This window comes from Dipodomys merriami, unplaced genomic scaffold (assembly GCF_024711535.1).
Source record: "Dipodomys merriami isolate MVZ:Mamm:240054 unplaced genomic scaffold, mDipMer1.0.p SCAF_11, whole genome shotgun sequence".
Lineage (NCBI taxonomy): Eukaryota > Metazoa > Chordata > Mammalia > Rodentia > Heteromyidae > Dipodomys > Dipodomys merriami.
In genome coordinates, this window is record NW_027202382.1 from 34,208,338 (window position 1) to 34,235,829 (window position 27,492).

Below are 27,492 nucleotides of genomic sequence, written 5' to 3' on the forward strand. Positions count from 1 at the left end.
CTGAATTGCTGCTACAGCCATATAACCCTTCTCTTTTTCTCTCTTCCACCTGTCCCTTCCACTTCAGCCAGAGCAATAGTCTCCATGTGTTATCAGTCCACATCAGTTTCACCTTTCCCAACCTTCATATTCTGTTTCCCACACAGATTGGAACCGTCTTATCCTGAACCCTTTCCACACGGATAGCACAATATTCCTCCAAGCCAAAAAGGGACTACAGTATAGGAAAACCACAAAACAGGCCCCAAATTAGCCTTTTACAAACTTCAGAGACTCCTTCCCCTATGAACAAGAGCTGAAGTCCATTTTGGTGTTAGACACCAGCATTTGAAAAAGGATAAATGATTTAGAAAGGAACAGATCATCATGGAATGGAATAGAATAGAGAATATTAGCTGGGCCCTGGTGGCTCAGGAGGTTGAGACCTAAGGATCAAGGTTTGAAGCCAGCCCAGGTTTTAAGAAAAAGTTGGTAAGACTCTTCCTTCTTATCTCCAGTTGACCAGCAAACAAATGTGAGTGAAGGTGTGATTCAAGTGGTAGAGCAAAAGTCTTGAGCAGAAAAACCAAATGATAGTGCAAAACTCTAAGTTCAAGCCCCACTACCAGCACAAAAGAGAAAAGAAGAAAAGAAAAGAAAAAAATGAAGGAAAAGAAAAGAGAATATCAAACTATCACAAGTACTAAGGTTAGATTTTGGTTTTGTGAGTTTTCATTTCAATCTCAGGTTCTTATCTATATATTTACTGGGCATATGTCTCTGCTATGACTCCATTGCAAGTCAATGTAAAAGATTTTTTTTTTTGCATAAGTGAAGCTTAAAATGTATAAAAACAACAAGACAGTCCTATAAATGGCTACCTAGGAATACACTGAATAATCTAGAGATTGTAAATTGGTTGAATTCACCTTGTCATCCCAGCTCCAAGTGCATCTACAGCTTTGGGCACTACGATAAGAACTACCCTCCCCCACCAAAAAAATACACCACACTTGAAGGCCTTATAGTTCCCGGCTTTCTCCTGTCTCCCTGCCTTTCCAGGAACTGCTTCATCTTTCTGAGATGATTGTTGATGCCTTTCCATGAAATCAAATCCTTGCTGAAGGCTGTGTTCAGTGCCCCTTCCTTCCTCTAGCATGCCTTCCCAGACTTACCTTTTCCTCCCATTCTTTCCCAGCTTTGCCATCTCCATGCTAGGCAAGAAAAATCCCTTCCCCTGCACAAACCACTCACTCAGGAAATTGAACGTTTACCATGTATCACAGCAGTTTGCCTTTTAGTCTGTTTTCTCCAGGATATATTTGAAGTTCTTGATCACAAGAATCAAGGCTTCCTTCTTCCATTCGCAAGAAAGGGTGCAAGGCCAACTAGCAGATCAATAAGCATTTTTTCAAATGAATGAGTAGGCTATAGGTGCTCCTGATCACAGACCCAGGCCCTCTCTTCTTCAGCCAACATTTAAAAACAGTCTGAGGCCCTAAGGGCTTATTTCTATTTCTCCTTCTAATCTCCTCAGTCCTAGCAGTGGCTGGCCATCTTTGTGTCAGTTTAAAGACCCCATGTCAGTCTGTTTCTCACAGAATTGAGAAAGCAAGTCCAATTTTAGCCACTGCTCCTGACTCAAGCGGGAAAATTGCTCTACAGTGATTGCAGCAAACTGTGGTTTGCAACTCACAGAAGTTGGTTCAGTAATGGCATGGGAGCTCAAAAAGGCAACATACTGCACGGGTGCCAATTTAGTAGCAATAAAGTCCTTGTTCTTGGAATCGGAGGCTCAATTTTAAATAATCAACACCAAAGATAATCTTTGAATTGACACCAAGTCAATACTGCAACTTGAGCTAACTTTTCCGCTTATAACTCTCTTCCAAAGAGTAAGACTTCGATAGGAAATTTGGATTAAGTGAAAAGTAAGATGTGAGGGAAGGCGGGGGTGGGACTGGAGGTTTGTGACTCTCATCAATGCTGCCAAATTCTAAGTGGCTGGAATTGATAAATGGGAACATGAGATGAAACCCTGTCCTCTGTCCTCATCTACTTTTGAACCAATTAGGCTCAAAACCAGTGTTTGTTTACACTCTTGGTCTAAGGTGATCTAGGTTTAAGGTGATCTGAATACCTACGTCCTGGACACACTATGCATGTGTGTATCTGACCTAACAATAACACCTAGACATCTTTAAAGCCTGCTGTAGTCAGTGGAGAAGCCCTCTGGAATTCACAAAAGGAATGAAGAGGCCTAGCTCCAGTGGTTCATGCCTGTAATCCTGGCTACTCAGGAGACTGAGATCTGGGGATAGTGGTTTGAAGCCAGCTTGGGAGGCGGGGGAGGGAAGGGGGGATAGGAAAGTCCATGAGACTGTGATCTCCAATTAACCAGCAGAAAACCAGAACTGGCATTGTGGCTCAAAGTGGAACAGCAAAAAAGAGCTCACAGACAGCACCCTGGCTCTGAGTTCCAGCCCAATGACTGACCAAAAAAAGAAAAAGGAATGAAGATGCTTTTCTGGTGTAGAAAACTACTTATGCTTAAATACTCTTCCTTTGTAGTAGAAAGCAAGAATCATTTTCTTCCACTTATGCATCCTTGATAGCCAGGCCTAAGGCTGGGTTTATTCTTTGCATGAAAAATTCCTTCCCCATTAGATCCTGCAGCCAGCACTTTGGTAATCTAACTCTTAGAGTGGTGTCCCTGTATAATCCACTCAGAAAATTCATGAAGACCAAAATCGAATAACATCTATTCTAATAGTTTTCTTGACACATTTTTATAAATCTGCTTTCAGAAATACTACAGCCGAGTGTCTCAACTTCTGCACAACTGAAATGGCATTTCTTTGCTAATGAGAGCTGTCCTGCACATTGTAACATACTTAGCAGTGCCCCTGGTTGCCTGCTTCTACCCACTAGATGACAGTGGTACCCATCATAACTACCAGTTGGACAACAAAATTATACCCACAAAACTGCAACAATCATTGATCCAGCTCATGTCCAAAAATTAGATTTAAATATCTGAGGAAAGACTCGGGCATTGGTATTTTTAAAGAAGCCTTTCACATGATGCTAATAGCCAGCTATAGTTCTGCATATTAAGCAAGGTGACCTCTCACTCCTCAAATGTCACCCCACCTATGTCTACACCACAGGGGAATGGCAACTTGAACGTGAAATAAAAATGGGAAAATGTAAAGTAAAGATGAAACTTGTGACATAGAGGCTGATGGAACTGATACCATCCTCTCAATAGTGAACCAAAAGGTAGATGCAAGCCAAAGAACTGGAAAAAACAAACTCCACAGCCAAACTGAAGGTATGTCCCTTCGGAGTGCGGTGACATGGGCTGAATTCACAACAGCAGCGCTTCAACTATCAAAGCGAGGATGAGCCAGCAATTCCCATGGGCTTGCTCACTACAAGTGATATGGTTACAGAGATCTGGTAACAAGAAAAAAAGTTGTTATTGTCTAATAGTATCAAAAGCCCAGTTGCAAGGAGGGCTCATACAACATTGTTGACTATGTGTGTAGACACACATGCATGCCTACATATGTATGTGTGTATATATATACATATATGTGTGTGTGGTCTGCTATATATGCAGATATTATATGTCATATATATTAAATACATTTATATATATATGCAAATATATGTGTGCTCGCATATCCTATATATGTATATCATTGGAAAGCAACATAGGATGGACAAAGAGGCAAACACTGGAACAATAAATACTTGCCTATCAGATCGCAGTATCTACTCTACCATTTTGACTGGCCCAAATGATATAAATGGAAATACTAGCAACTAACAAGTTTATTGTGAATATCAGTTGGACAATTTCTATACTGGGTATAATGCAATGCCAGTCACGTAAGGTTTTAATTGGCGATGATTGTTGTTATTGTTACCACTCATCTGACTAGAGGATTCTAATCTTTCATCCCTGCTCCCCCACAAAACAACTATTGATATCACTTCAGGATAGAAATCCATGTAATATGCATTATGAAACTCAGACTTGGAATGATTTTTACCCACACTAATAGTTTGTACTACATAATATCAAATCCTGTCTCAAACGGAGTGGTGAGGGCTAACCCCTAGCTATGTAAGAAGCCAAACTCTGAAGGATCACAGACTGAGGCCATCCTTGGAAGAAAATGTCACTAGATGCTATCTGCAAAATAACCAGCTAAAAGCAAGTTGAAGACATGGCTCAAGTCTATCACTGAGTTCAAACTCAGTATTGTAATCCCTTCAGCAATCAAGAGGCTGGGGACCCCTTGCAAGTTCATCCACAAGTCTCTTGAAAGTAATGGCTTTCCTCTTATCTTCAGTTCTCTGTTAGATCTCTGAGAGCAAAGACCATGTCTGCCCTTGTACCACATAACTACCCAGTGCACAGCACCTGGTATACAGAAGTGCCAGCATATATTTCCGAGAGAGTCCCGGGTAAAATCCACTTCCCATTCATCTGAGTTGAGTTATCTACCCTGCTCCCAGCCTATTCATTGAGAAAAAGAGCTTTACCACAAAAACCTACTGCATTTTGGTAAAAACACATTGAAGGGCCACCAAGAGAGCACATTAGAACTGAGATTCACACAGCTCTGAAATAAATATGCAAGACAGCTAGGCAATTAGACTTGGTTTACCAAGATTTGATTTATGCTCAACCTGAAGGTGCATATTTAGAGCTCAAAGGGTGGTGCAACATAAACCACAAGCCACTTTCTGTACAAGCTGTAGGAAAAATCCATTCAATATGAAACCACCTCCTGAGGCAGAGAGAATATCTTTAACATTGTCTTCCTTCTGTCTTGCCTTTCCAGATCCAAAGCTTTCAAATGATACCATAATTCCCCAATAAAATCCACCTTTGGAAATAATTGCTAAAGTGGTCACAAGTACTGATGATCTCACAGTCAGGGAAAGAAATTAACAGAAAATAAAGCAAGAAGAAACAGTGTAAGCTCAGGAAACACCATTAGACTATACTGACTTATAAATTATCATAGAAGAAATCAATGACTTCTATGAATATATCCAGCTTCTAGAATGAAAGAGTCCACCTTTCTGAATTTCTTTCAACATTCCAAGCTCTATATACTTGATTCTAAGCTCTACACTTAGATAAATTATTTCTGAAGAAAAGAGTTCCAGGTATTCACTATTCCCATTTTTCAGATGAGAAAAGTCTCAGAGTCATTTAAATTTATCCATAGTCAGAAGAATCCAAACATCAAAATATCTGGTAGCAAAATCAAGTAACCTGGAAGAGGGCAAGTCATGAAAGAAAGCATACTAAAGGCTCATGTAGAATATCCAATGCATGCTTTTGGTTACCAGCTCTTTCCTTTCTCTGTTGTACATGTGGAAAATTTTCTCAGTCTTCTACTGCTTCAATTTTCTCATTTATAATATAGGACAATAAATACTGTTTCCTTCACAATATGAACCAATTAATTAATATTTGATAGATGTATGATCTTCACAGAAAGCAAAAAAAAAATAATTCTATTGGAATGCTTTAGAACTTCATGAAAATATTTCCAGACAAAAGATAATTTAAATTGATTATTTGAACCACTAGGTAAAACAAACACTGTGATCGCTTCCTCCAGAGGAGAAAATTGAGTATCTGAAGGGTCACTCTTATCATGCAATTATAATTGTTTTCTTATTTGCCTTTTCCTGCTTTATCCTTCAACCCTAGTCCGAGTTCTGTGGAGGAGCAGCTGTGAAATGTGTGTGTGTGTGTGTGTGTGTGTGTGTGTGTGTGTGTGTGTGTGTGTGTGTGTGTTATTGTTTACTATTGGTCGTCTGTCATCAAACAATAGCAGAGCTATGGCATATAGTCTTGCTAAATTCTAAAATAATATATTTATGAGTCAATGAACTTTGCATGAATTGAAACACACAATAAAGAAACCAAGAGGAGACAAAAACCTAAGAATCAGAGGTCCAGAGAGAGAAAGGATGAACATTTTCACTTACATATGTAAAAGCTAGATTTCGTTGAAAAATGTCTAAGTAAATATATTGTATGGTATGCATATAAATATATGAACTGAAATATGGTAGATTCAAGAGAGAACGCAAATACTGTCTTTCATTACAAAGGCAAAATCACAGTCCAACAAAATAGACATCAAGAAGCAAGTACTTGAAAGGAGTCGGGTAGGGTCAAGAGGAAAGGGAGAGACAATGAGCAGGGGGGGGGGGAGGAAATGCAGTCAGGAATTCAACGTGTAGCCCACAAAATTAAGAAAAGTGAGGGAAGGGTAAGAATATAGAAAGGGGAGACATTGATCAAAATGTGCAACATTAATAAACAGCTTTGTTAGATGGTAACTTTTTTGTACAACTATTTAAAGATAAAAAGAAAATGCGAAAAGCAAAAAATAAAAACATGAGAATCTAGACTCCAAACCCACAATCCACACAAATACATGCTGTGTTTTAAAATGACAGTATTTCACAGAATCACAGCATTTCAGAGGGAGACTACCTCAGCTGGTTCACCCAATTTATAGAGGATGGCAGGAAGGCTCAAGGAACTTTCATTACTTGGCCAAAAACATACAGCAAAGAAAAAAGCATACGGGAGGCTGGCTAGTAACTAGATTAGCCAATGGTCTGCCAGTACTCACGGCAGAATCAAGAATAACAACAGCAATATCAAAACCCTTATCTTCTGTTATCCTCTCTTACTTCAAGCCCTCCTCTGCTCAAGCTGTCTCAAGCATCAGTGTGGACCTCATGTGTACAAACCAACCACAGCATGGACAGGACATGAGGGGAAACCACTGCTGAGATTGGAAACGTTTTCATATTTGCCACCGGCAGTGACTGCTCACCATGCCTCTAGGAAATGAAGTCACCTTTCGTGTGGAAAAGAATGTGGAAGAAGATGGTGATACTTTACCTAAGTGAGGAGGGGAATTTTCCAGGTTCTGGGTACTAGCTAAGACTTGAGATCTGACGCATCTTAGTAAAGATGGCTTTAGAGCATCCATTTGGTAAACATGTTCTTTCTCTGATGAGGTAATGTCAAGTTTTTAATGTTCTGTATCCAGCCACATTAGCACACAGAAAGACAGACACATTGTGAAATGTATTAGTGTTTCAACAAAGTGATGCGCAAAGAGGAACTGACAGCTTGTCCCAATGAGCATGTCCTAGTTGGATCTAGATCTGACCAGTATTGGATGAGCACACATCTCTGCGTACTTATTTGCATGCATGTCCATGTGTAGGTTCTGACAATAGCTCCACCCACTCCTTACGCATCATGAATGCCAAGACAATGTTTATACTATATATTACTTCCTACTTCTATCTATCCTGAACTTTTCCTTTGAGCCATTTACCAAGTCTGTGTGTGTGTGTGTGTGTGTGTGTGTGTGTAAGAGAGAGAGAGAGAGAGAGAGAGAGAGAGAGAAAGAGAGAGAGAGAGAAAGAGAGATAGAAGAAAGAGAGAGAATGGGAATGCTTAATTAATGTCAGTTTCCCCTACTAGAAGGAAGACTATGTTTATTTTATTCATCACTGTATTATCTGTCCTAGATACAGTACTGGGCCTGTAATTGTTGATTCATAATTATTTCATTTGAGGATTAAATAAAATAAGGAAGAAATCATGGATGGTCAAGGGCCTGAAATCTAAGTTGAACTCTATCATTTAATTAACCACATGAGCTTGGTTGAATCTTCTACTTAATTCTGGAGCTAGATAGCACGTTGAAATTCAGCTTGCTGGATGATTGCAAACTTTAAGCACTGCATTCAAAACCAAAGCACATATGAAAACTGGGCACAAAAGCAGATGCAAATCTCTTTCTAAGGGAAGTGGAGGACAGGGAGTCCTGGTTAATAGGCACTTTGACCCTTTCCCCACTGCAGTGGTTTCTATGGCTACTATAATAAGATCCTCCTCCCCCCGCCCCCATTTCAAATAACACAGGTTGGAAACCAATGACGCATACCAAATGAATGAGAAAAGTAGGATTCAGGAAAAGAGGGAGATTTGCCTAGTTTCACAAATCCAGTGCATGGAGAGGTAGAAAAAGTATCCAGATGTCCTAAATTTCAACCACAATAGCAACATTTCACATCTCAGTATCTCTTAAACTAACATGCCAAATGTCTACAATTTAGTCATAATGAAGAATATGTGGAGGTCTAAATTCATTTGGAAGCCACACTGGCAATGAAGGAGAAGACAAATACACAACTCTGAATTAATGTTAGGCAGATTAGCATAGGACCTTAACTCCAAACCCTCACTGGATGAATGACATAAATCAACAGACCCAACCTTCCCTAGCTCAAATCCTGAAACATAATAAATGTTCAATAGAAGGATGTGACAGTTAGCATTGTGTACACGTGGTTCCTTTGGGGAGAATCTATTGAAGTTTAAGGTATTTCAAAAATAATAACAACCATGTTGGTCATCTCACCTGGGCCATGGCTTACATTATAAGATGACAAATCATATCATATCACTACTACTTATTCTCAGGCTACTCACCCTCAGCATCTAACATAAGAATGTCACATGATGCTCACGTGGAAGACAAAGTCACACATAATACCAAAAGGTTATTATTTGACAAAATCCAGATAGCAACATCTTTACTATGTCTTCAAGTCCCCAAACTTAACATATCGAACCTACATCCTCCTACATCCAGTAGGAAAAATTTCAGAAAATCACATATTCGGTCTCATGCAGTAAATGCATATCCATACCTAGTTCGTGCATAAACACAAAGAACAAAGGCTGCATTAAGCCAAACACTACTTACAAGGATCAAAATGTGAAATTAATTAGAAGACTACTGTTTTGGGGGATATTTAAGAATAGTTTTCCCAAGGGGGTAACCCTTTGAATCAATCATTATATGTGTGAAATTCTGATTCTCTCTTTTTCCTTCTACCATCTCTCATTTCTCTTCCTTTCCTTACCCCTTCATTTTACTCACCCTGTAATCATTTCTTTTCTTCCTTACATTTCATAATGTCTATAAGCACCTTTCCACAATAGCTTTCTGGTTATTTACAACTCTTCAAGACCCACAAAAAGTTCATCTATGAACTTTTCCACAAGCACAGATGTTGAACAACCTCACCCACTCCTGGGCCAACTTTCACACTGAAATTCAAGCATTCCGTAAAGAATAGCAGGTAGTTGTATCTGGTAGAGATTTCACTAATCACTATCTCCAATACACAGTACTACAAAATGTTTGAAAATAATTGCCTACTTTTTATATCAACCACTAAAAAGATGACAGGTCTAAACCCAGGCTTCTTAGCTACAGACCAGGATTCCTTCTTGCTCTTTATTCTAATTGGCTCAGAAATGTTAGAAATTGCCCTTTCATCCTTGACATTAAGACAAAAGCTCCAGAGGTTTTTGCATTCCTCATTTCAACTCCACAATATTTATGGTGTGCTTATGGTAACAATGACCTCGCAAAAACCATCTGAGAATCTAGAAGGGGATTAATTTTATACATCTATGTAGATGTGGATATAGATACATAATATAGATTTATACATACAGGCATGCATATGTGTATCTGCATGAATGTATGTGAGTATATTTGTATGTATTTTCTTCAAGAGAATTTCTTCAAAGAATTTCCACTTAGGTGAGAAAGAAATACAAGAATAAACTCTACTGGACAATGGTTTCTCGTGGATGATGAATAAATATAAAGAGTTGAGGACCTATCAAGGACATCATGATTAAGTAAAATGTGTAAAATGAACATTTCAAATAAGAAAGTATTTTGAGCTACCAAGGCTTAGAAAACAGTACCCCATAGCATGGTATTATCCGTGCGAAGGGCTTACAACCCTGGACAAATGATAACTGAAGACTCAACACCTTCTTCTGCCCTCCAGTCTGTGGCCTATTTCCTCTAAAGCACTAGGTAGGATTTGGGATGAACTTCCCTTTTGTGTCTTCTCAAAGAAGACTTCTTCAAAAGGAGCTCAATTGTCTTGAATCCTCTCCCAAGAATCTCATCAATCAGGGTAGATTAATACAACAGACAGATTTTATCACACCTTCCCACCTATGTTTCTCATGGGCTATTCCGGGAAGCAAGTTTCATTGCCATGGAAACTTGACTTTCATTAACAGGGCAATCTTTCATTTGTCCAGCCTTTGCTCCTTGACCCCTCCATAACTTGGATGGCCACCATACCGCAGAAACCCCCAAAGCTGCTTTTTTTTTTCTTCTGTAGTTAAAGATATTACATGAAATTAAATCATCTGGCCCTTCTTCAACTCTGATTTTTTTGTAGGACTCCATGCCTACCCAAGCAATTAAAATCAAAGGTCGGTTTTCCTACATAAACTTTCTTAAAGCATTTTGGGGGCCTCTCCTATACCAAGCTAACTCTTTTTCTGTTGACAACAACTACAATAAATCATCAATGAGTTTAGATCTGCTCAAAAACAAGGTGTCCTTTCAATATCTCTACTTTTTTCCAAGTGCATAAACATATTTGGGTAAGATATTAGGTTTGTTAGCATTTGCCAATCCAGAGGCTTTGAACCCCAGTCTTACCATTTATTGACCATGTATTTGTAGACAATTATTAAACCTGGCGGAGACTCAGTTACACAAGTAGTTGATAATCATCTACATGAGGTGATTACTAAGATATTGTTTGCAATAAAACTACATAATGTGTACCAAGTACCATGAGCGGCATAAAATAAGCCCTCAGTAAATACTTCTCTGCATCATGTATGCAAAGTAAAACCACAACAACAAAAACCACAACAGCAATCACAACAACAGCAGGAAACAGCCTAGTAAGATTGAAAGGCAATGGCTCTCTTAGCCAAGATCATACCTGTATATTTTATATCTGGTTGTAAATCCTTGACGGTGTCTTTCCACAAAGGATAGGTAGCTCCTGGAGTGGTGGAAAGGCCCCCTGTCTGAAATAAGCCAATCAAATTCCTTGGAGACATGTTGGTCTGTCCCAGCTGGCTCCTGGTGGGAGGGCTGCACTGAGATACCGCCCCATACAAACAGGAAGTAGAGGAGCTCAACAAACCTCCAGTTCATGCTTTTCTGCCGGCCTTTTTCCTCTCATTCTTGCTCCATTCTGTGGAGTCCTAAGAGAGAAGAGATCAAGAAGAAAGAAGAGAGAAACAAAGAAGGAAGTGGAAAGAAAGAAGAGAGAGAAAGACAATGGAAAAGAAAAAATTAACATGTTTTCATCAGCAGAGATTATCTTCTACCAGTTGAATGCTGTAAGGTTTGCAAAAGCCATTAGTTTCTGGCTAAAAGAATAAGATCTGTGGCAGCCTGGGCCACGTCCTTGACTTGGCTTTGCATTACACATGTTTAATGAACGGATGCAAACTGTTTGGTCTCAAAGAGGCTGTTTCCTAATTGTTATACTTAGGAGGTGACTAGTTGACTTTATTTTATCACAAGGTGCATCATAAATATTCAGAGTGCCTATGTTTTAAGAAAGAATGAAAGGATTGAACACAGAAGCTGAGCCTCATGGAGCCAGTCAGGACATGGAAAGAGAACTTAAGACTTTGTTTTACCCGCTATCTCCACAAACAACCCGCTTCTCAAAGCAAGGACATAAACAATAGTTGACCTTTGCTCTTGCATGGACATGAACTCACTGTGTGTACCTTTTGCTTGTGTACTGTCAGACTAATGCAGCGCCTCAGGGTGGATTTTCAACCAGACTATCTGATCTGGATACCTTATAGATGAAGAGTTCATATACTTGTTGGATCTTACTTTGACAAAGTTCAGGGGAATGTCTTTCAAACCAAATTCATGACCAGAGAATTCACCTATTAATGCCTTTGAAACTCAAGACCCTCTGGTATTCAAAAGAGAACCTGAAGGCTAAGGGGTTTGACGGGCCCTTATGTACTCTTGGGTTGGCTGGTGGGTATCCCAGCACAATGGGGCTACATTAGACAAATAACTTGCATTGAAGCAAGAACACAGCATGTGTGTGTGTGTCTGTCTGTCTGTCTGTCTGTGAGTCTCTGTCTGTATATCTGTGTGTATGTTTGTGTGTGTATGTACATGTATAGTACATAAATGAAAAATAATAAGACTGTGCAGCATTGGGGAAATGTATGATTTTATTTTTATGTCATCATCATCAGTCTACTTACTGGCTCAATATTGGACTCCCATGTTCCCCACACTTTGTATTCTGAAAGACCTTATCTTCTTCCATATTGAAACTTTAATTAGAAACGGCATTGCCTTATGCAAGTTATTTAACTTCTAAGTGCTGCCTCCAGTGCCTGGCATGAAAAAAGCAGGAATAATGATGGTGACTATTAATATGGATGCTATGGATGCTGTCAGCTTAATTCTCCACCAGAGAGTGTTCATCTTTACGCTGTTCCCATGGTTTGACCACGCCATGTTTCTCCTGCAGTGACCAGATGAGGCTTCTGTTCTCATTGGTCTCTTCCTATTCATTAAAAAAAAAGTGCTATCCCTCATACCCTTCATTTCATTGACTCTAATTGCTCATTTTCTGTAACTGTACAAAAGCACTGTCTGCCTTGTGTTAATTATAATTCTTTGTTTCTATGTCTGTCTTGTTCATTTGACTATAAGTATTTAACTGGTAAGAGCCTGCAGAAAACAGTTCTAGCCTTTTCTAGACATGAGACTAAGAACAGTCCCGGTATTTTAGCCTTTTATGGCTACCATTTTAAAGTACGACGAAGACACAAACATTTTATCAACTGTAAAAACCACCTACACCCAGATTAAATACACGTTAATGTCTTCTCTTTCAGCTGAATGTGGGAAGGCTGTAAGGATAAGACAAAAATAAATCAAAATGAAAAAGATGCAGATTTCCTGCACAGCTGAATATTTCCCTGTCTTGCCCAACTGCACCATTTTGTCATGAGTTGCCACAAAAATCGGCCTGTCACTGCACACCCCAGCTGTCAGGACAAGGAAGGGAGGCACGTGTACAGAGAGTGGGCTGGAAAAAGCGATGGCCTGAAGTTTTGTTCAGAGCCTAAAACAAAACTGCACATGTTGAGCCCAGATCTGTAACAGCTACAGCTGCCAAAGACTGTCTGCCAGAGCTCTCCAGAGCGGCAAGCAGAGGGAGGAGGCGATTGTTCAGAGATCCCCGACGTGAGCTCTAACACGCTGGAATCACAGCGTGTCGCCCATACAGCCCTGCTACAGAGCTTCTGTTGTGAGTGGGTGCAGGTGGGAGGCTGTGAGAGAATGCCTTAGCTGTTATTGCAGAGAAGCAGGACAGAGAACAGGGTGGCTTTCAAAATGGGAACTGGAACGTGGTTACACATGGACTGGAGCGTGTGTGTGTGTGTGTGTGTGTGTGTGTGTGTGTGCATGTGTGTGTGTGTGCGTGTGTGCACGTGCGTGCATGTGTGTGTGTGTATGTCTCACAAGAGGATGAGACAGCCTACAGTCCTGGACTGAGGTAATTTTTGACAGCTCTCATCCATTGCTTTCCAGGTAGTGGCCATGTGTCTCCACAGGGACATCTTTAAATGTTACAGTCAAGTGGATGCTATTGGTATCTGCTGAGTAGAGACCAGAGCTACTGCTACACCTTCCACAATGCATAGGAAAATCCTAGGCAACAAAGAATAATATGGACCAATAAACTGTACCAAAATGGAGAACTCGCTCCCTTCCTCCTCCCTCCCTCCTTCCCTTTTTCCCTCCCTCCCTCAGTCTCTCTCTGCCTCTCTCTGTTTCTGTCTGTCTGTCTGTCTGTCTGTCTGTCTGTCTGTCTGTCTGTCTGTCTGTCTGTCTCTCTCTCTCTCTCTCTCTCTCTCTCTCTCTCTCTCTCTCTCTCTCTCTCTCTCTCTCTCCCTTCTCTCTCTCTCTCTCTCTCTGAATTCTTGACTTAAGTGATAAATTGAGATTCCTGTCTTAGAGTTCCTGGTTAAGAGTTTTTCTCCTTCTGCTCCAGGCAGGGAAATTCGGTATATCTGACTGTATTTCAACTTGTTTTGTTTTGAGAGTCTGTGGTACATCTGCATTACAGCAAGTTGAGGTAAGAACGAACTTCCTGGAAGAAGTCAGAAACACTCTCTGTTGACTTAGAAAATCGTCATAATCCATAGAGCACTAAAAATAAAAATGGATATTCCTATGAAGTGCATTTTAATAAAAATGGATATTTTTGCTCAGAGAGGAGATGAGCGACTTTATTATCTAAATGCTGTCAGATGAGCTATGACTTTGTAAAGCCCACTCAGTACGAGGTTTCAGCACTGTTGGAGACTCAATATAAAATAAGGGTCACATGATTTAATTGTTAAGCGCGTACACTATCCTTTCCTCTAAAATTTCCTGTTCTTCTCATAATACCAAAGCACACACTCTAGTTTAAATATTAATGAAGGCGTATTCCACATGGCAGACACAGCTATTGCTCAGTCAACACTCAATAACTTTCCCACTCTCATAAATTCCCACACCCTCTAAGTGTCATAAGCAGAGACTTGAAGTGAGAGAATATGCTTGGAGGAAAAGAAATGTCAGTGGAAGGGAAAAAAACACTCATAGGACGGCTGCATTTCAATCTTTTACGTGAAAGCCTACAGTTCAGTTTCTCTGCAAGTCATTTGGGGGAAGGAATTGTGCACTAAATGAGCATTTACTGTGTGTGATGAACCACACTGGTTCCTGATGTGAGTTTGGGGCAAAACCATGAGAAGAAGGCAGAGTCATAGTTTTACCCATTGACCAAATAAGCAATTGAGGTTCACAGAGGTTAAGTAACTGGCCCAGTGTCACAAAGCTAGCGGGATTACAGTAGGAGGCTGCATGACCCAGTGCTGGACAATAGGCCTCATGTGACTATCAAGTATTTTAAAAGTGGCTAGTCCTAATGCAAAACTATTAAATTAAAAAAAAAAGAAATTGGAGGCAATCACATAATGGATGCTAACTCCCTAAAGTTCGATATTAATTATATGTTGGAATGCTACTTTGCATGTATTTTCTTTAAATAGAATATATTAAAATTAATTCCACCTATTTCTTTTACATCTTTATATCTGTCTCCTAGAATGTTTTATGTTTGGCTGCCATTCTATTTCTCTTGGGCACTGGAGGCATATGATGAACCCTTGTGCTATACGACATTACTAAGGAAGGTCATTCTTCTCTGTCCCCATTTCTGCCAGCTTGGGGAGCTCCTTCTTACAAGTCTTTGACTTACCTCTTGCTTCCAAAACCCATACACCAACCAACAAACACAGAGTAAATATACTACAAATAAAAATTCCTGTTTTAGGGTCGCAGCTCTTAGTCCATATCCTAGAGAAAGCTCAGAATATCTTCTACCTCACCTTTCACAGCTTTTGTGCTTCCAGAACATTCATAAAGGGACTTTCCTGCCACTGAGATTTAGAGCCTGGGAGTACAAGGCAAGTTTATTCTAAGTGCTGCCCTTGACCTCCTGTGACCTTCAGTGAGTCACTGGCTCCCAGCTGTGTGATGCTCTAGTCAACAGAGCTCCTGACAGGACTGTAGCATGGAGAGCCTGTGAAACCCTTGGCTGAACTGTACTATATATAAGCCTGCAGTGTCATTAAGGGAATTGGGTTCATCCCACACAGAGCACATTCTCTAATCGTTGCTATTGTAAATTATTTACATCCTAGGCACACACTGCAGAGAAAGCAGAGAGAATGTCTTTTCAGCAGCCTGGTTACCAAGCACCTCCACTGGGGCTTTCTGCATGGATTACTAGGCCATGGCCCACATTCTAGGCCAGAGGGCAGATGAGGAGGCCTCATCTCCCCCCTTCCCCTAGGCACTCTAAGGTGGATAACTGGATCTGAAGGCATGACCCAGCTCCAACCTGATTGACCTGAGCTGACTGGATAGTCTCACGGAAGCCTCCATTTCCTAACCTGGATCATCCCATGAGACTTCTTCTCCCTGACCTACAGAAGCTGAGAGCCCTGTGTGTGTCACTTAACTCCCTGTGCCTCAGTTTCCTCATTTGTAAATTACAGAGATAACAAGCACCTCAGATGCTTCCGATGAGGACTGATCCTTAAAGTTAGCTCCTTTCCACATGTTCACAGTAAATCCCCCAAACTAGAAGATATCAACCCTACAGAAAGACAAGTGTAGGGCCACCATACAGCACTAACAAAAGACAATCAAATCGCCCTCTGGGGAGGCACAATCTCTCACCCAAGATTACTGCATCACAAGTAAAATGCGTTACAGGGCTACGGTCTGAATGGAAACCCAGAACACAGAGTCTTCCTGCTCTCCCTAAAGTCCTCAGTGTTGGGGAGAAGTCTCCTGGATTGAGCAACAACAAGAGCACACCAAAAATGCACTAAACATTCCCATTGCCTAATTCACACCAGAGAAAGCGAAAACAAGAATGCTCATTGAAAGAGAGGCAGGCTGAAGCCTGGCAGCAGAGTTGAGATGGCAATTTAGGAAGTGACTTCCTGCTGAACTCATGACACAGGTACTGTGACCCTCCTCCATGGACCAGAACTGGGCCACATACAAGAGAAACTGAGGCAAGATTGCCTGAGGTCCAACCCAAGGGGGAGGAGACCCAGCAGAAGACTGGAGTTACGCTTATCTTTACCAAGAATTGAAGGGATGACTAATAAGAATAGCCCCAATGGCAGAGTTGGCAGGGAGTAGTAGTTAAAGAAGAATCTTCCCCCTTACCTCCTTATTCTTGACTAAACCCTGAACTTGAAGAAGTATATCAACCTTAGGCAGATGGAGTCAATACGGCAAAATTGCAAATTTGGGAAGCAGAAGGATCTGTATAAAGAAGAAAGAGAAGCTCAAATAAAAGTTTCAAAAGATGCTTTGAAAGCTAGATATTGTGGCTTATGCCTATAATCCCAGCAACTCAGAGTGTAGAGATCAGGAGGATTTGATTTGAGACCGGCCCAGATAGAAAGTAAGCAAGACAAGACCCCATCTCAATCAATAATCAAGGCATGGTAGTTCACACTTGTAGGCCCGGCCACATAAAAGGTCTTAGGTAAGAGAATTACCATCCAAGGCTGTCTCCAGACAAAAATGGAAGTCCTACCCAAAAAAATCATATCTCAAGTAGTTGAAGTGGTAGCAAAAAATATGCCTCACAATCACAAGACCCTGAGTTCCAAACTAAAATACAACCAAAAATATATGAAAACAAAACAAGTAAATAAAAAGTATTCTTATGAGAAGACTAGCACTTTCCAGTGAGATGATTCATGCTTATAATCTCTGGACATGAGAATCCAGGCCAGCCTATGATATAAGACCCTGTTTCAGAAAAAGGAAGGAAGGAAGGAAGGAAGGCAGGAAGGCAGGAAGGCAGGAAGGCAGGAAGGCAGGAAAGAAGGAAGGAAGGAAGGAAAGAAGGAAGGAAGGAAGGAAGGAAGGAAGGAAGGAAGGAAGGAAGGAAGGAAGGAAGGAAGGAAGGAAGGCAGGAAGGCAGAAAGGAAGGGTGAGAGGGAGAAAGGACAAATTCAGGCACCCGTGGCTCACACTTATAATCCTAGCTACTCAGGAGGCTTAGCTCTGAAGATGGTAGTTTGAAGTCAACCTGGATAAGAAAGTCTGTAAGACTTTTATCTCCACTAAACTGCCAAAAAAGCCCCAAGGAGAGCTGTGGTCCATGTGGTAAAGCACTAGCCTTGAGCAAAGGAAGCTCAGGGGCAATGCTCAGGCCCCAAGTTCAAGTCCTAGGACAAGCACACACAGATACACAGAAGATAAAAAATGAAAGATTTCCATGAAAGCTGCAAATCGTTGGTGGCAGATTTTCAGGAAGTACAAGCCAAGCAGGAGTTATCTCCTTACTTCTGCAAACTTGAACCCTACTCCCTGAAAACTCAGACATCAGACTTAGCCAGATGGAGGCAATATGGCAAAACCATACATTAAAGGAAGAGAAGAATCTGGAGAAAGAGTGAATTTTTCACTTCAAAGAAAATGATCTACGCATCACAATATATTAAAGTGAACATTAATAGCTAAACGAATACTATGTACAGGAAAGAGAATCTTGAAGCTATCTCCAAAGTTCTTGTGTGCCATGTTCATGTCTGTAATCCTAGCTACTCAGTAGGCAAAGATTTGAAGAAAATCTTTTTTCAATGTAAACTTTAAAAAATTGTAATGGTGCCCAAACTTGCATCAGAAACCTGATCGAAGAACAAGTTTAAAGAATAGCATGCAGGAATCAAATACATTGTGCTTTTGTTGTCCAATCTTATCCTAAGCCAATTCTAAGGTCTGTGACTCAGGATTTTAATACATAAGCCCCAAAAGCCTACCATTAATACATATAGTTTTCTTATTCTGACAATCAAGAACCATCACAAATCTGCTATAAAGATGTTATCAGGCTAATAAGTCAACCTGTGTTGTGAAACTTCTAGAAATGTTAGTGTTAGGGAAGGCCATAGAAATGCAAATTAAAATTAAAATATGTAAAATACTTATTTTTGTGATCTCAAGTATTACCCTTTGAATTAGCAATATAAACAAAGTTATCTGTAGCGTCTTTATCTCATAAATATTTCATTTGAGCCACATTTAGAAATGTGAAGATCTAAATTCCTACCTTTTGAGCTTTCTCCCTAGATTATCAGCCTTCTCTGCAGGAGATCTTTCAAAAGGAGAAGTGAAATTAATAATGCTTTGAGTGCTTATTCTGTGCCAGTCTGGTAAAATTCAACAAATATCTACTAAGTCCAGCCTGTTTTGGCTCACAAAGGCTAAGGTGGAACTAAGAAGGTGATTTCAATGTAAAGTAATCACAAGGCAAAGACAAGAGTATGTCCAAGGTTCCATAGGTCTCTAATAGTGCTTCCTGAAAATGTTATCTAGTAAAGACTTAGAAACAAGAAGCATTCACAAAGTAACAAGACATGGGTCCTGGATCTCAGGCCAGAAGAAAGACATGTGGAAAAAGAATGGCAATTGGAATGGATACAGGATATACCAATAATTTGCCCTTGTTACTGTGGGTATTTAGGCACAGTGGCAAAAATGGAAACAAAAGCTGAATGGGGTACTGTGATTTGCAGTCAAACCTTTACACATAACTGGTACTTTCCTCAAGGCAGAGATTCTACTACTCCCTTCCTGTGTATGGCCGGAATCTAGACCCAATCCTATGGCAGATGCTACACTGACATTTACTGAATGAATAACTATACAATGAGAAATTAAGATCATCCCCATGGGATCATAGGGAGCCACTCAGGGCCATTTTTTTCCCTGTAGTTCATAGGAAAGTTTATTAGAACAGAAATACATGTTTAAGGGACTGGGAATGGTAGAGTGCTTGCCCAGAATGCATGAAACCCTGCATTCAACTCCTCAGGACCACATAAACAGAAAAAACCAGAACTGGAGCTGTGGCTCAAGGGATATGAGTGCTAGCCTTGAGCAAAAGAAGCTTGCGCCTAGACCCGGAGTGTAAGCCTCAGGACTGGCCAAAAAGTAAAGAAAGAAATACATGTTTAATAGACTGTTAGTGGGTCATCTATAGGGTGAGACTGACCCACTCAAGACTTCTAAACAGAAGAGCTTCTGCATTAGACGTGCATTTCAGATGGATTGCTCCACATGCAGGGGGTAGTAAAGAGGCTTAGGGAAGGACAAGGATAAAACAAAGGAGGCTGGTACAATAGACTTAGTTATATATGAGCTGAACAAGCTGTCTGATACTTGACAAATGAAAAGACTGGGGCAAAACAAACAAGATTTGGTGGCTGGTAGGTGGAATGAGAAAATGAAGCTATGTATGAGAGCTCAGGACAACATAGCTAGTTTGGTGAGTCAGATTTATGATAGTACCACACATGATAATAAACACTAGAAACAAAGGAATGCATTTAGAATTAATAACAAGTACCTTCTTAGATCTATTGAGTTTCTGGTACCTGTTTGTACAACTTTCAAGACAGGATTTCCAGTGGGCAATAAAAGCCTTGAGTCCAAATGAAAAGAGAGGCCAGAACTGAAGGATGAGATCTGTCAATTACTACAATCTAGTGGTGTTTAGAGCTCTTAGAGTGAATGAGATTACCCCCTGAGCACATGTGAGTCAAGAGTAATGGAAGCAAACAGTAGGAAATGCTCATATTTAGGCAGCACGAAGAGGGAAAAGATTCCATGAAGTAGACCGAGAAGACACTGTATGAAAGGAAGCAGAGATGTTTAAGACGAGAAGGGTCTCAAGTTTCAAAAGCTGCGGAGTGGAATAGCAAGAGAGAGACTTGAAATGCCAATTGTGCTTCAGAATTACAGAGGTGGTAGACTGTTTTCAACAGCTCAATGGGAGCTAGAGATTCACTGAAAGAGATTAAAGCATGAACAGGAAATAAGGAAATGGTGACATAGAATGTAGATCTCTTGGCTAGGAAGGGAAGAGCAAAAGAGCATCAGCCAATACCTCTTTTCTCTGTCTATCAGAGAAACAAGCCAACGGTTAATGTGGCCATTTTATTTTATAACAAGGCTTTAGTAGATTTTATATACACATAATACAGACCCATCATTAAAGGAGAAAACAAAAACATGGAAGGCTACATACATATGACCAATAAGATGAAGTTAAGCAAAATGAACCCCAAGATAGGGACACAAGTGTTTTTTTTTCTTGCTTGCTATTGTTTCTAACGTATTAATAAGGTACCATGTGATTTTTTTGTTGCTTTGTATGCTTCTCCCCCACGGTATAACCCCTGTTTTCACTGTATTTGATGTTAGGGAGGGGAAGGGAAAAAAACAAAAGGTTTAAATAGGGATACAGGTTGACCCATTCTAACAATGAGATGTACAAGACATTATGCTGAATAAAACGAACTTTACAATTTAGGCAGGGGGGCAGGAAGTGTAGTTGTGGAGGTGGGAGGGAAAGGATGGTAGGGGAAAATCAAACGAGGAGAAAACAATGCTTGATAAGTAATGTACTCATTACCTTGTTCTGTAACTGTAACCCCTCTGTACAGTATTTTCACAGTAAAAAACTTATTAAAAAAAACATGGAAGGACAAGTAAACTGTTGAATGAGCCATGTGGGATCTGAGATTAGGGTGAAGTGTGTCAAATTCTGGGCTAGTTACCGGGTAATCAAAGAAAAATAAGAAAGTACCCATAGCTTTAAGGTTCCATAGGGAGATATATCTGTGGCTCAAATTGCAGAACAATGAATTGAGGGGGGGGGGGCCTGAACTCTGGGCCTGGGCGCTGTCCCTCAGCTCTTCAGCTCAAGGCTAGCGCTCTACCACTTGAGCCACAGCACCACTTCTGGCTTTTTTTCTTTTTGCTTATGTGGTGCTGAGGAATCGAACCCAGGGCCTCATGAATACAAGGCAAGCACGCTACCACTGAGCCACCTTCCCAGCCCCTGAATTGAATTTTATTAGCTGTACAAAATGTCGTCGGTGCAAAAGAAAAGTCACTCAGAGAGAGCAAGTTCAAGGAGACTTCTCAGCCAGGCTGAGATTTGATTTGGGTTCTAATAGGTCAAGTAGAGATTTTCTAGCCATAAAGCAGGAAGGTGAGAGGAAGGACATCAGCAGAGAAAATATGTTAATTTATGGGACCAGTGTAAGCAAAAGCTTAGAATTAGGAAAATTCACCGACTAGTGCAAACTAGTCAGTTAGATGCTGCAGGGTCTAGAGGGGTAAGTGCTACAAGAATGACATCCCCACGAAAGCAAGTAAAGAACCAAGGAGGAAACAAGGATGCCAAAGCTAGGAGCCAGCATTATCTGATTTCTATGAGACCGACCAGTCCCTGTGTGATTTTGAGGAATCCCCATCTCCTCGCTGAGCACCAGGGTTGCTTGATTTTCTTGGTTTCATCATTTCAACACGGATGCTTCTGTCTGAACATCGGTGTTGCTAGATTTTTTTTTTTAGATTTCAACATTTCAGCCACCATGTTGGAATACCTACTATATTAATAAATACAGAAGAAAGTAATTTGTGAACACAGTGTACTAGACTCTATGTCTTGCAATTTACCACATTTTATTTCAGCAGGGCTCCACTATGGGAGGGTTAGAGTTACACATCAATGGTTCCCCAACTTCCAAAGGGGCAGAAACCATTCCCTTTTCCTTGAATTTCAGTTGATTCTCATCACTTCCTTTCATCCCTGGAATGTGGCAGAAGTGGCCGTGTGCTAGTTGTGACCCTCTAACTCAAGAGGCCTTGTAGGTCTCCATATAACCTCTTGTGCTTCTGCTACTTCCCCAAGAAACAAATGTATCTAATGTTTCGGGAGAGGAAGAATGACATGTACAACTGACTTCCCAGGGAACATCCCTCAAGGTCAGTTTAGCAGAGCTCCTTTTGCTGAACTGTAGGTGAAAACAGCTAGTCTCAGTCTGTAAGGTTAGATTAGATCTGCTGGACACTAAGTAATTGATTATTACAGAAGCAACAAGTGCCAATTGTTTAAAACCGTGATGTAGGATTACCAGGGGTACTGTGTATTTTCCAAGCCTTCATCCCATACCACTATCACATGAAGTTCACCCTGTGCTAGAGAAATAAATGTGACTCCCTCTCTTCTCTTACAAAATGTCTCCATATTAATGCTGAGTCTAAGTACTACACTGTCACATTTGCTAGTTTAATGGTTTTCATGTGGGGACTAATAGGTTCCTCTTGTAGCAGGATTCCATTACCATGGGTAGGAGAAGTCCCACGTGTATGTTTGAAGGTTCTTTATGGAACTGAGTGAATGGAAGGAAGGAATTCTATACACAGCAAGTTGTGGTGGGAATTCACAGACACATGACATAGCATCATTTTTCCCACTGTGTAGATAGAAAAATTGAGTCAATAAAGTTAGGTAGCTTTTTCTTTCTAAAGGAACCCAATGAACAGTAAGAGTCAAAGATGAGATCTGATCTTCAGGTATGTTTAAGTTGATGTAGCATGGGACTCCGAAGTCTCTCTTCTTCGGAAATACATTTCCCTTTCCAGGCTTCATTAGGAATTTTGAAATGTTGTCATCTTAGAACACTCCCAGATTATATTTTAATAATATTATTAAAATTGTTATTTTAATAATATTATTTAATATTTTAATAATATATTTTAACAATATTTTAATGCTTCACCCTTATTTCTAGAAGGAGAGAAGACATATTCCTGAAGAGTGGACACTGAGTGGTTATGAAGGTTCTCTGTAGCTCACAGGCTGTGATTAGTCCAAACTAATCCATCAATGCCTAAGAAAGGAAGATTGCAGGTTTTAAGCCAGAAAGGAATAAGGTGTTTCATTGGGAGCAGGAGGAAAGGTGTGTGGGGGTGGGGGGGAGAGAAACACTGCATCTTTTGGATGAAAGGATTCTTAATCTTCAAAACACAATCCATTTTCCATACCAAAGTCCCTTCAAGCCTAGGAAGTCTGAGGCTTTAAATCAGGCAAGCAGCTTGTGTTTGCAGATTAAGAGGCCTTTGACCCAAAGGATCCTTTTTTTTTGACACTCCAAAGGAAAGGCCTGGACTATTTCTAGCCCAAGCCTTTCCTGGTAGAGGAAGCTCTAAGTGCAGTCTGAGGACATGGCTGCGCTCCTGCTGGGTCTGCCACACAGTAGGCAGTTAGATGAATGGAAGGGTTCCTCAAAGAGATCCTTTGCCCCCAAACATCATACCAGCTTCCTGACCAGGATGTCCCAAATGCTCATTATAGAATAAATACAACTTTGAAATATTGAAAGCTCCTGCCCAAGGAAAAAAAATCTAAGAATACCATGCAGCAGGCGTGAGCTTATATGTAGCACCTTAGATAAGAGAAGGGACATGATTACGTCATCCAATTCCCATGGCAACACTAAGTGGTGAGCACCATGGGTAAACTGAGCTTCCAGTTCACAAGCAAGGCAACTGAGTTCTAGAAAGTTAAGGCTGTGTGCCTGATCTTACCCAATCTGCCTTCCTTCTCCTTCCTTGCTCCCATTTCAGTCCCAAAGAAAAGGAAGGATAAGACAAAGCTGGAAGCATAGTTACTTGTCAGAATAGACCAGAGTATGTCATAGGTTTTGCTGACACGGAGCAAAGCTGTGTCAGGACACTCAACTTCCTAGACCTATTCCTACTGCCTCTGGAGAGGCTAGATTCGAACTCAAACAACTGAGGTCTTCCCCAACTCTTAAGAGTTGTTCTTTGTACTTATTTAACCAACAAGATTGACTTAAGTATCATTTGAGTTTCTGACAGTTTAACCTTGTCTTAGCTGTGGTTTTATATACTGCTAAACAGCAACAAAAAGGAAATTTGACCATTCTCTGTGTATGTGTAAAAGAAAACCAAGGAGAGAGACAGAGACAGAGACAGAGAGACAGAGACAGAGAGACAGACAGAGACAGAGAGACAGAGACAGAGACAAGAGAGAGAGAGAGAGAGAGAGAGAGAGAGAGAGAGAGAGAGAGAGAGAGAGAGAGAGAGAGAGAGAGAGAGAGAAGGAAAGAGAGATCTGATCTTGGCTTGCTTTGAATGTGGGGATGTTGTGCCAGACAAGAGAGATCAGGTCTGAGGGAGTGAGTGGATTTGATTTGTCTAAGCCTTAGGAAAGCAAATATTACTGAAATGTTGGCTGACCGCCACTGACTTCCAAACAGAAAATGGCTTCCAGATATACTGTGGGTACTCAGCAGGGTCTGTTAGAGTGAGTGATGGGGTGGCCGTGCACTGCTGGAGAGCAGGGAGAAAAATTATAATGTTCTCTTGACTGAGACTAACAGAAAGTGCCAGCTCAGGAGGAGGAGAGAAGGCACCAGCTGAGCCTTCCCCCAAAAGACTCAGGAAATTTACACAAACCCCAGAAGGGCCTCTGGAAATGGTTAACTTAAGCCTGCTTGATCCAATTTACACTAGTGGATGCACACACAGAAACAGTAAGGATATAAAAACAGTGCTCTGGGAGTCAGTCCCCTACTCATTATGTGAAGTGGGTGTGGGTTCCTGCTGTTCACAGACATCATGTGGTCTGGAAGTTTGAAGTGACCTCTGAGTGCCCTTGTAATTCAGACATTTAATGATGGACTATGACAAAATATGGGTGACTGTCATTCAACTGGTACTTTCTGGATACCTTGCCAGTATCAGTGATTCACTCAACAAGTACTTGTAAGGACACCTTTCATATGCTAGGCAGTGTGCTCAAGGATGAGGTAACGGATTCTTTGAACCTAAAATCCACTTTTTGTAAAGCTATCAATACATTCACAAGGTGAGGCATGACCCAAAGTCATCTACCATTCTGCAGAGAATAGAAACTTGAATGCATGCAGAATCTTGGATTTCTACCTTCAGGAAAATCAGAATCTTTCATCTTTATTTACATGTCCATCGTAATCACGAGGATCCAGAGGGGAGTTAAAGAGCTTGCCTGAAGAACCTCTATGTTCTCCTACAGGATGTAAATTCATGGGGGGGGGGGTCTTGTCTGAGTCTCACTGGCTCCTCATACATGTCATTCTTCCTACAGCTGGTACTCCTTACTACTGCTGATATATTTGAGTAAAGAGTCTTATGGTGCCCGGTACTGGTGGCTATGTCTATAATCCTAGCTATTCAGGAGGCTGAAATTTGAGAATCTTGAGTCAAAGCCAGTGTGAACAGAGAAACACATGAGATTCTTACCTTCAATTAACCAGCAAAAAGCCAGAAGCAGAATTGTGGTGCCAGTGGTAGAGCACCAGCCTTGAGTTAAAAAGCCAAGCAAGAGGCCCTAAAGTATTCAGTGCTAGTACAAAACTGTCTCTTGTTTACATATATATATATATATATATATATATATATATATACATACATACACATATGTAATATATGTATATATACACATATATATTTATAAAAAATCATCCCTATACACATGTGTCAGGTACAGGTTGAAAACAAGACCCAGCTCAAATATTTTTTCTTCTATTTCTCTGGCAAATTTTATCTTGAGTGGTCCTGGAAGAGAATCAAATACAGGTGCTTCATTTTATGAAAAAGAAACCCAAGGCTTACTCAGGATCACAATGAGTTCACGGATGAATATAAAGTATATAGACTACATCTTCAAGCCCCTTCTGGTATTCTGTTTTTACTACTTCAAGTCTGCTTTTGTGGTATTCCTACAGAAACTGATTTTCTTTGGGGGGCAGGAGAGATAAGCTTTTGTTTTGTTTTAACTTAAGGACCATTTCTAGTGAAGTGGAACCCCCAAATTCAGCTTAACGTTCTTGTAAGAGCAATCATACTGTAATGTGTGTGAGGGACATAGTGACACTTGGATCTTTGGGGAAGATCTTTGGGGACCAATGAAGAAGTGATAGAGAGGATGGGCTGTAGGAGAGGGAGGGAGTAAAATGCAGAAGAAGGACAAAAAGCTAGGGAGTAGAGGGAACCAAAATGCTGCAATCCAACACAGAGAAACAAAACAGTTGTATTGATTTTAAAAGGAAGCTCATGGAGCTAGCCTAGGCTCATTCTGGTCTGCTCTGAAGGTCCTTGAGGTTACAAACCCAGCCTCAGAACTTCAGAACCCTGGGTCAGTATACAGGTGATGAGCTGTGGGGGAATGGGACCAGACAGGATGTGTCTATTTCACAGGATGAGGAAGAGAGGGGGGAAAACAGGTGGACAGAGTATGAGGATAAAGATCCCTCCTATGTGAACATAATAAAATATGAACACATATTACAGTGTTAACAAAACAGGTGAAAGAGTCTAAAGGAACATCTACATGCTCCTGATTCCATAGAAATGGATCGGGCCACTTTCTGTTTAAAAGGAGGGCATAAGGAATGGAGAGAAAAGAAAGCAATTACTACTGGGTCCTCATACTTCCATTCCTATGCAGATTTTACCCTCACTAATCTGACTATACCAGCTTCACAATTCACCTCCTGAACCAGATCCTCCCTGTCGGAAGCCATGAATGAAGCAGATGCCCCAATAAATGTTTGATGAGCAAATAAACAGCCTCAAATATTGATTTCATCACAACAATGATGAAGGATCTTTACTGCATCACCTCCTCTGCACCAGAATACCAACTCGGAAGCCTTCCAGAATCCAGGCAGCGAACAGGAAGGAAGGAAATGTCAGGAGCAGAATTTAAGAAAGAAGTTTGGACCGAGGTTTCTCTGCGACCAGGCTGGTCAGGCCCATGGGTGGGAAAGCTCATGTACAGGAAGGGTCAGTTCACCTGTGAAGGGTCCTCACCAACTTTAATATGGTTCCAGGGATGGAAGTGAGTGTGCATCCTTGGCCTCACCCATCTCTACATCAGGACCAAGCCCTTTCTGTGTTCTGTAATGCACATGTGATGGGAATCTGTCTCCAGATGGCTATGAAGATGAAAAAAAAAGAGTATCTGGACCATGATCACCAAAGGCAACAGGAACCACAGCACTGGTTTGGACCCTTCCTCGGACCACTAAATTGCATT

The 27,492-nt window shown here is 40.7% G+C and overlaps 1 protein-coding gene across 1 annotated transcript in view; it reads right to left on the minus strand.

Annotated features, from left to right (window-relative positions):
• Positions 1 to 27,492, minus strand: part of Brinp1 (BMP/retinoic acid inducible neural specific 1) — a 177,501-nt gene that overhangs the window by 121,212 nt on the left and 28,797 nt on the right. Inside the window, exon 2 of the mRNA XM_070012560.1 lies at positions 10,888 to 11,155. Within this exon, the coding sequence (XP_069868661.1) occupies positions 10,888 to 11,105 (218 nt within the window). The 5' untranslated portion in view covers positions 11,106 to 11,155. The remainder of the gene's footprint in view (positions 1 to 10,887; positions 11,156 to 27,492) is intronic.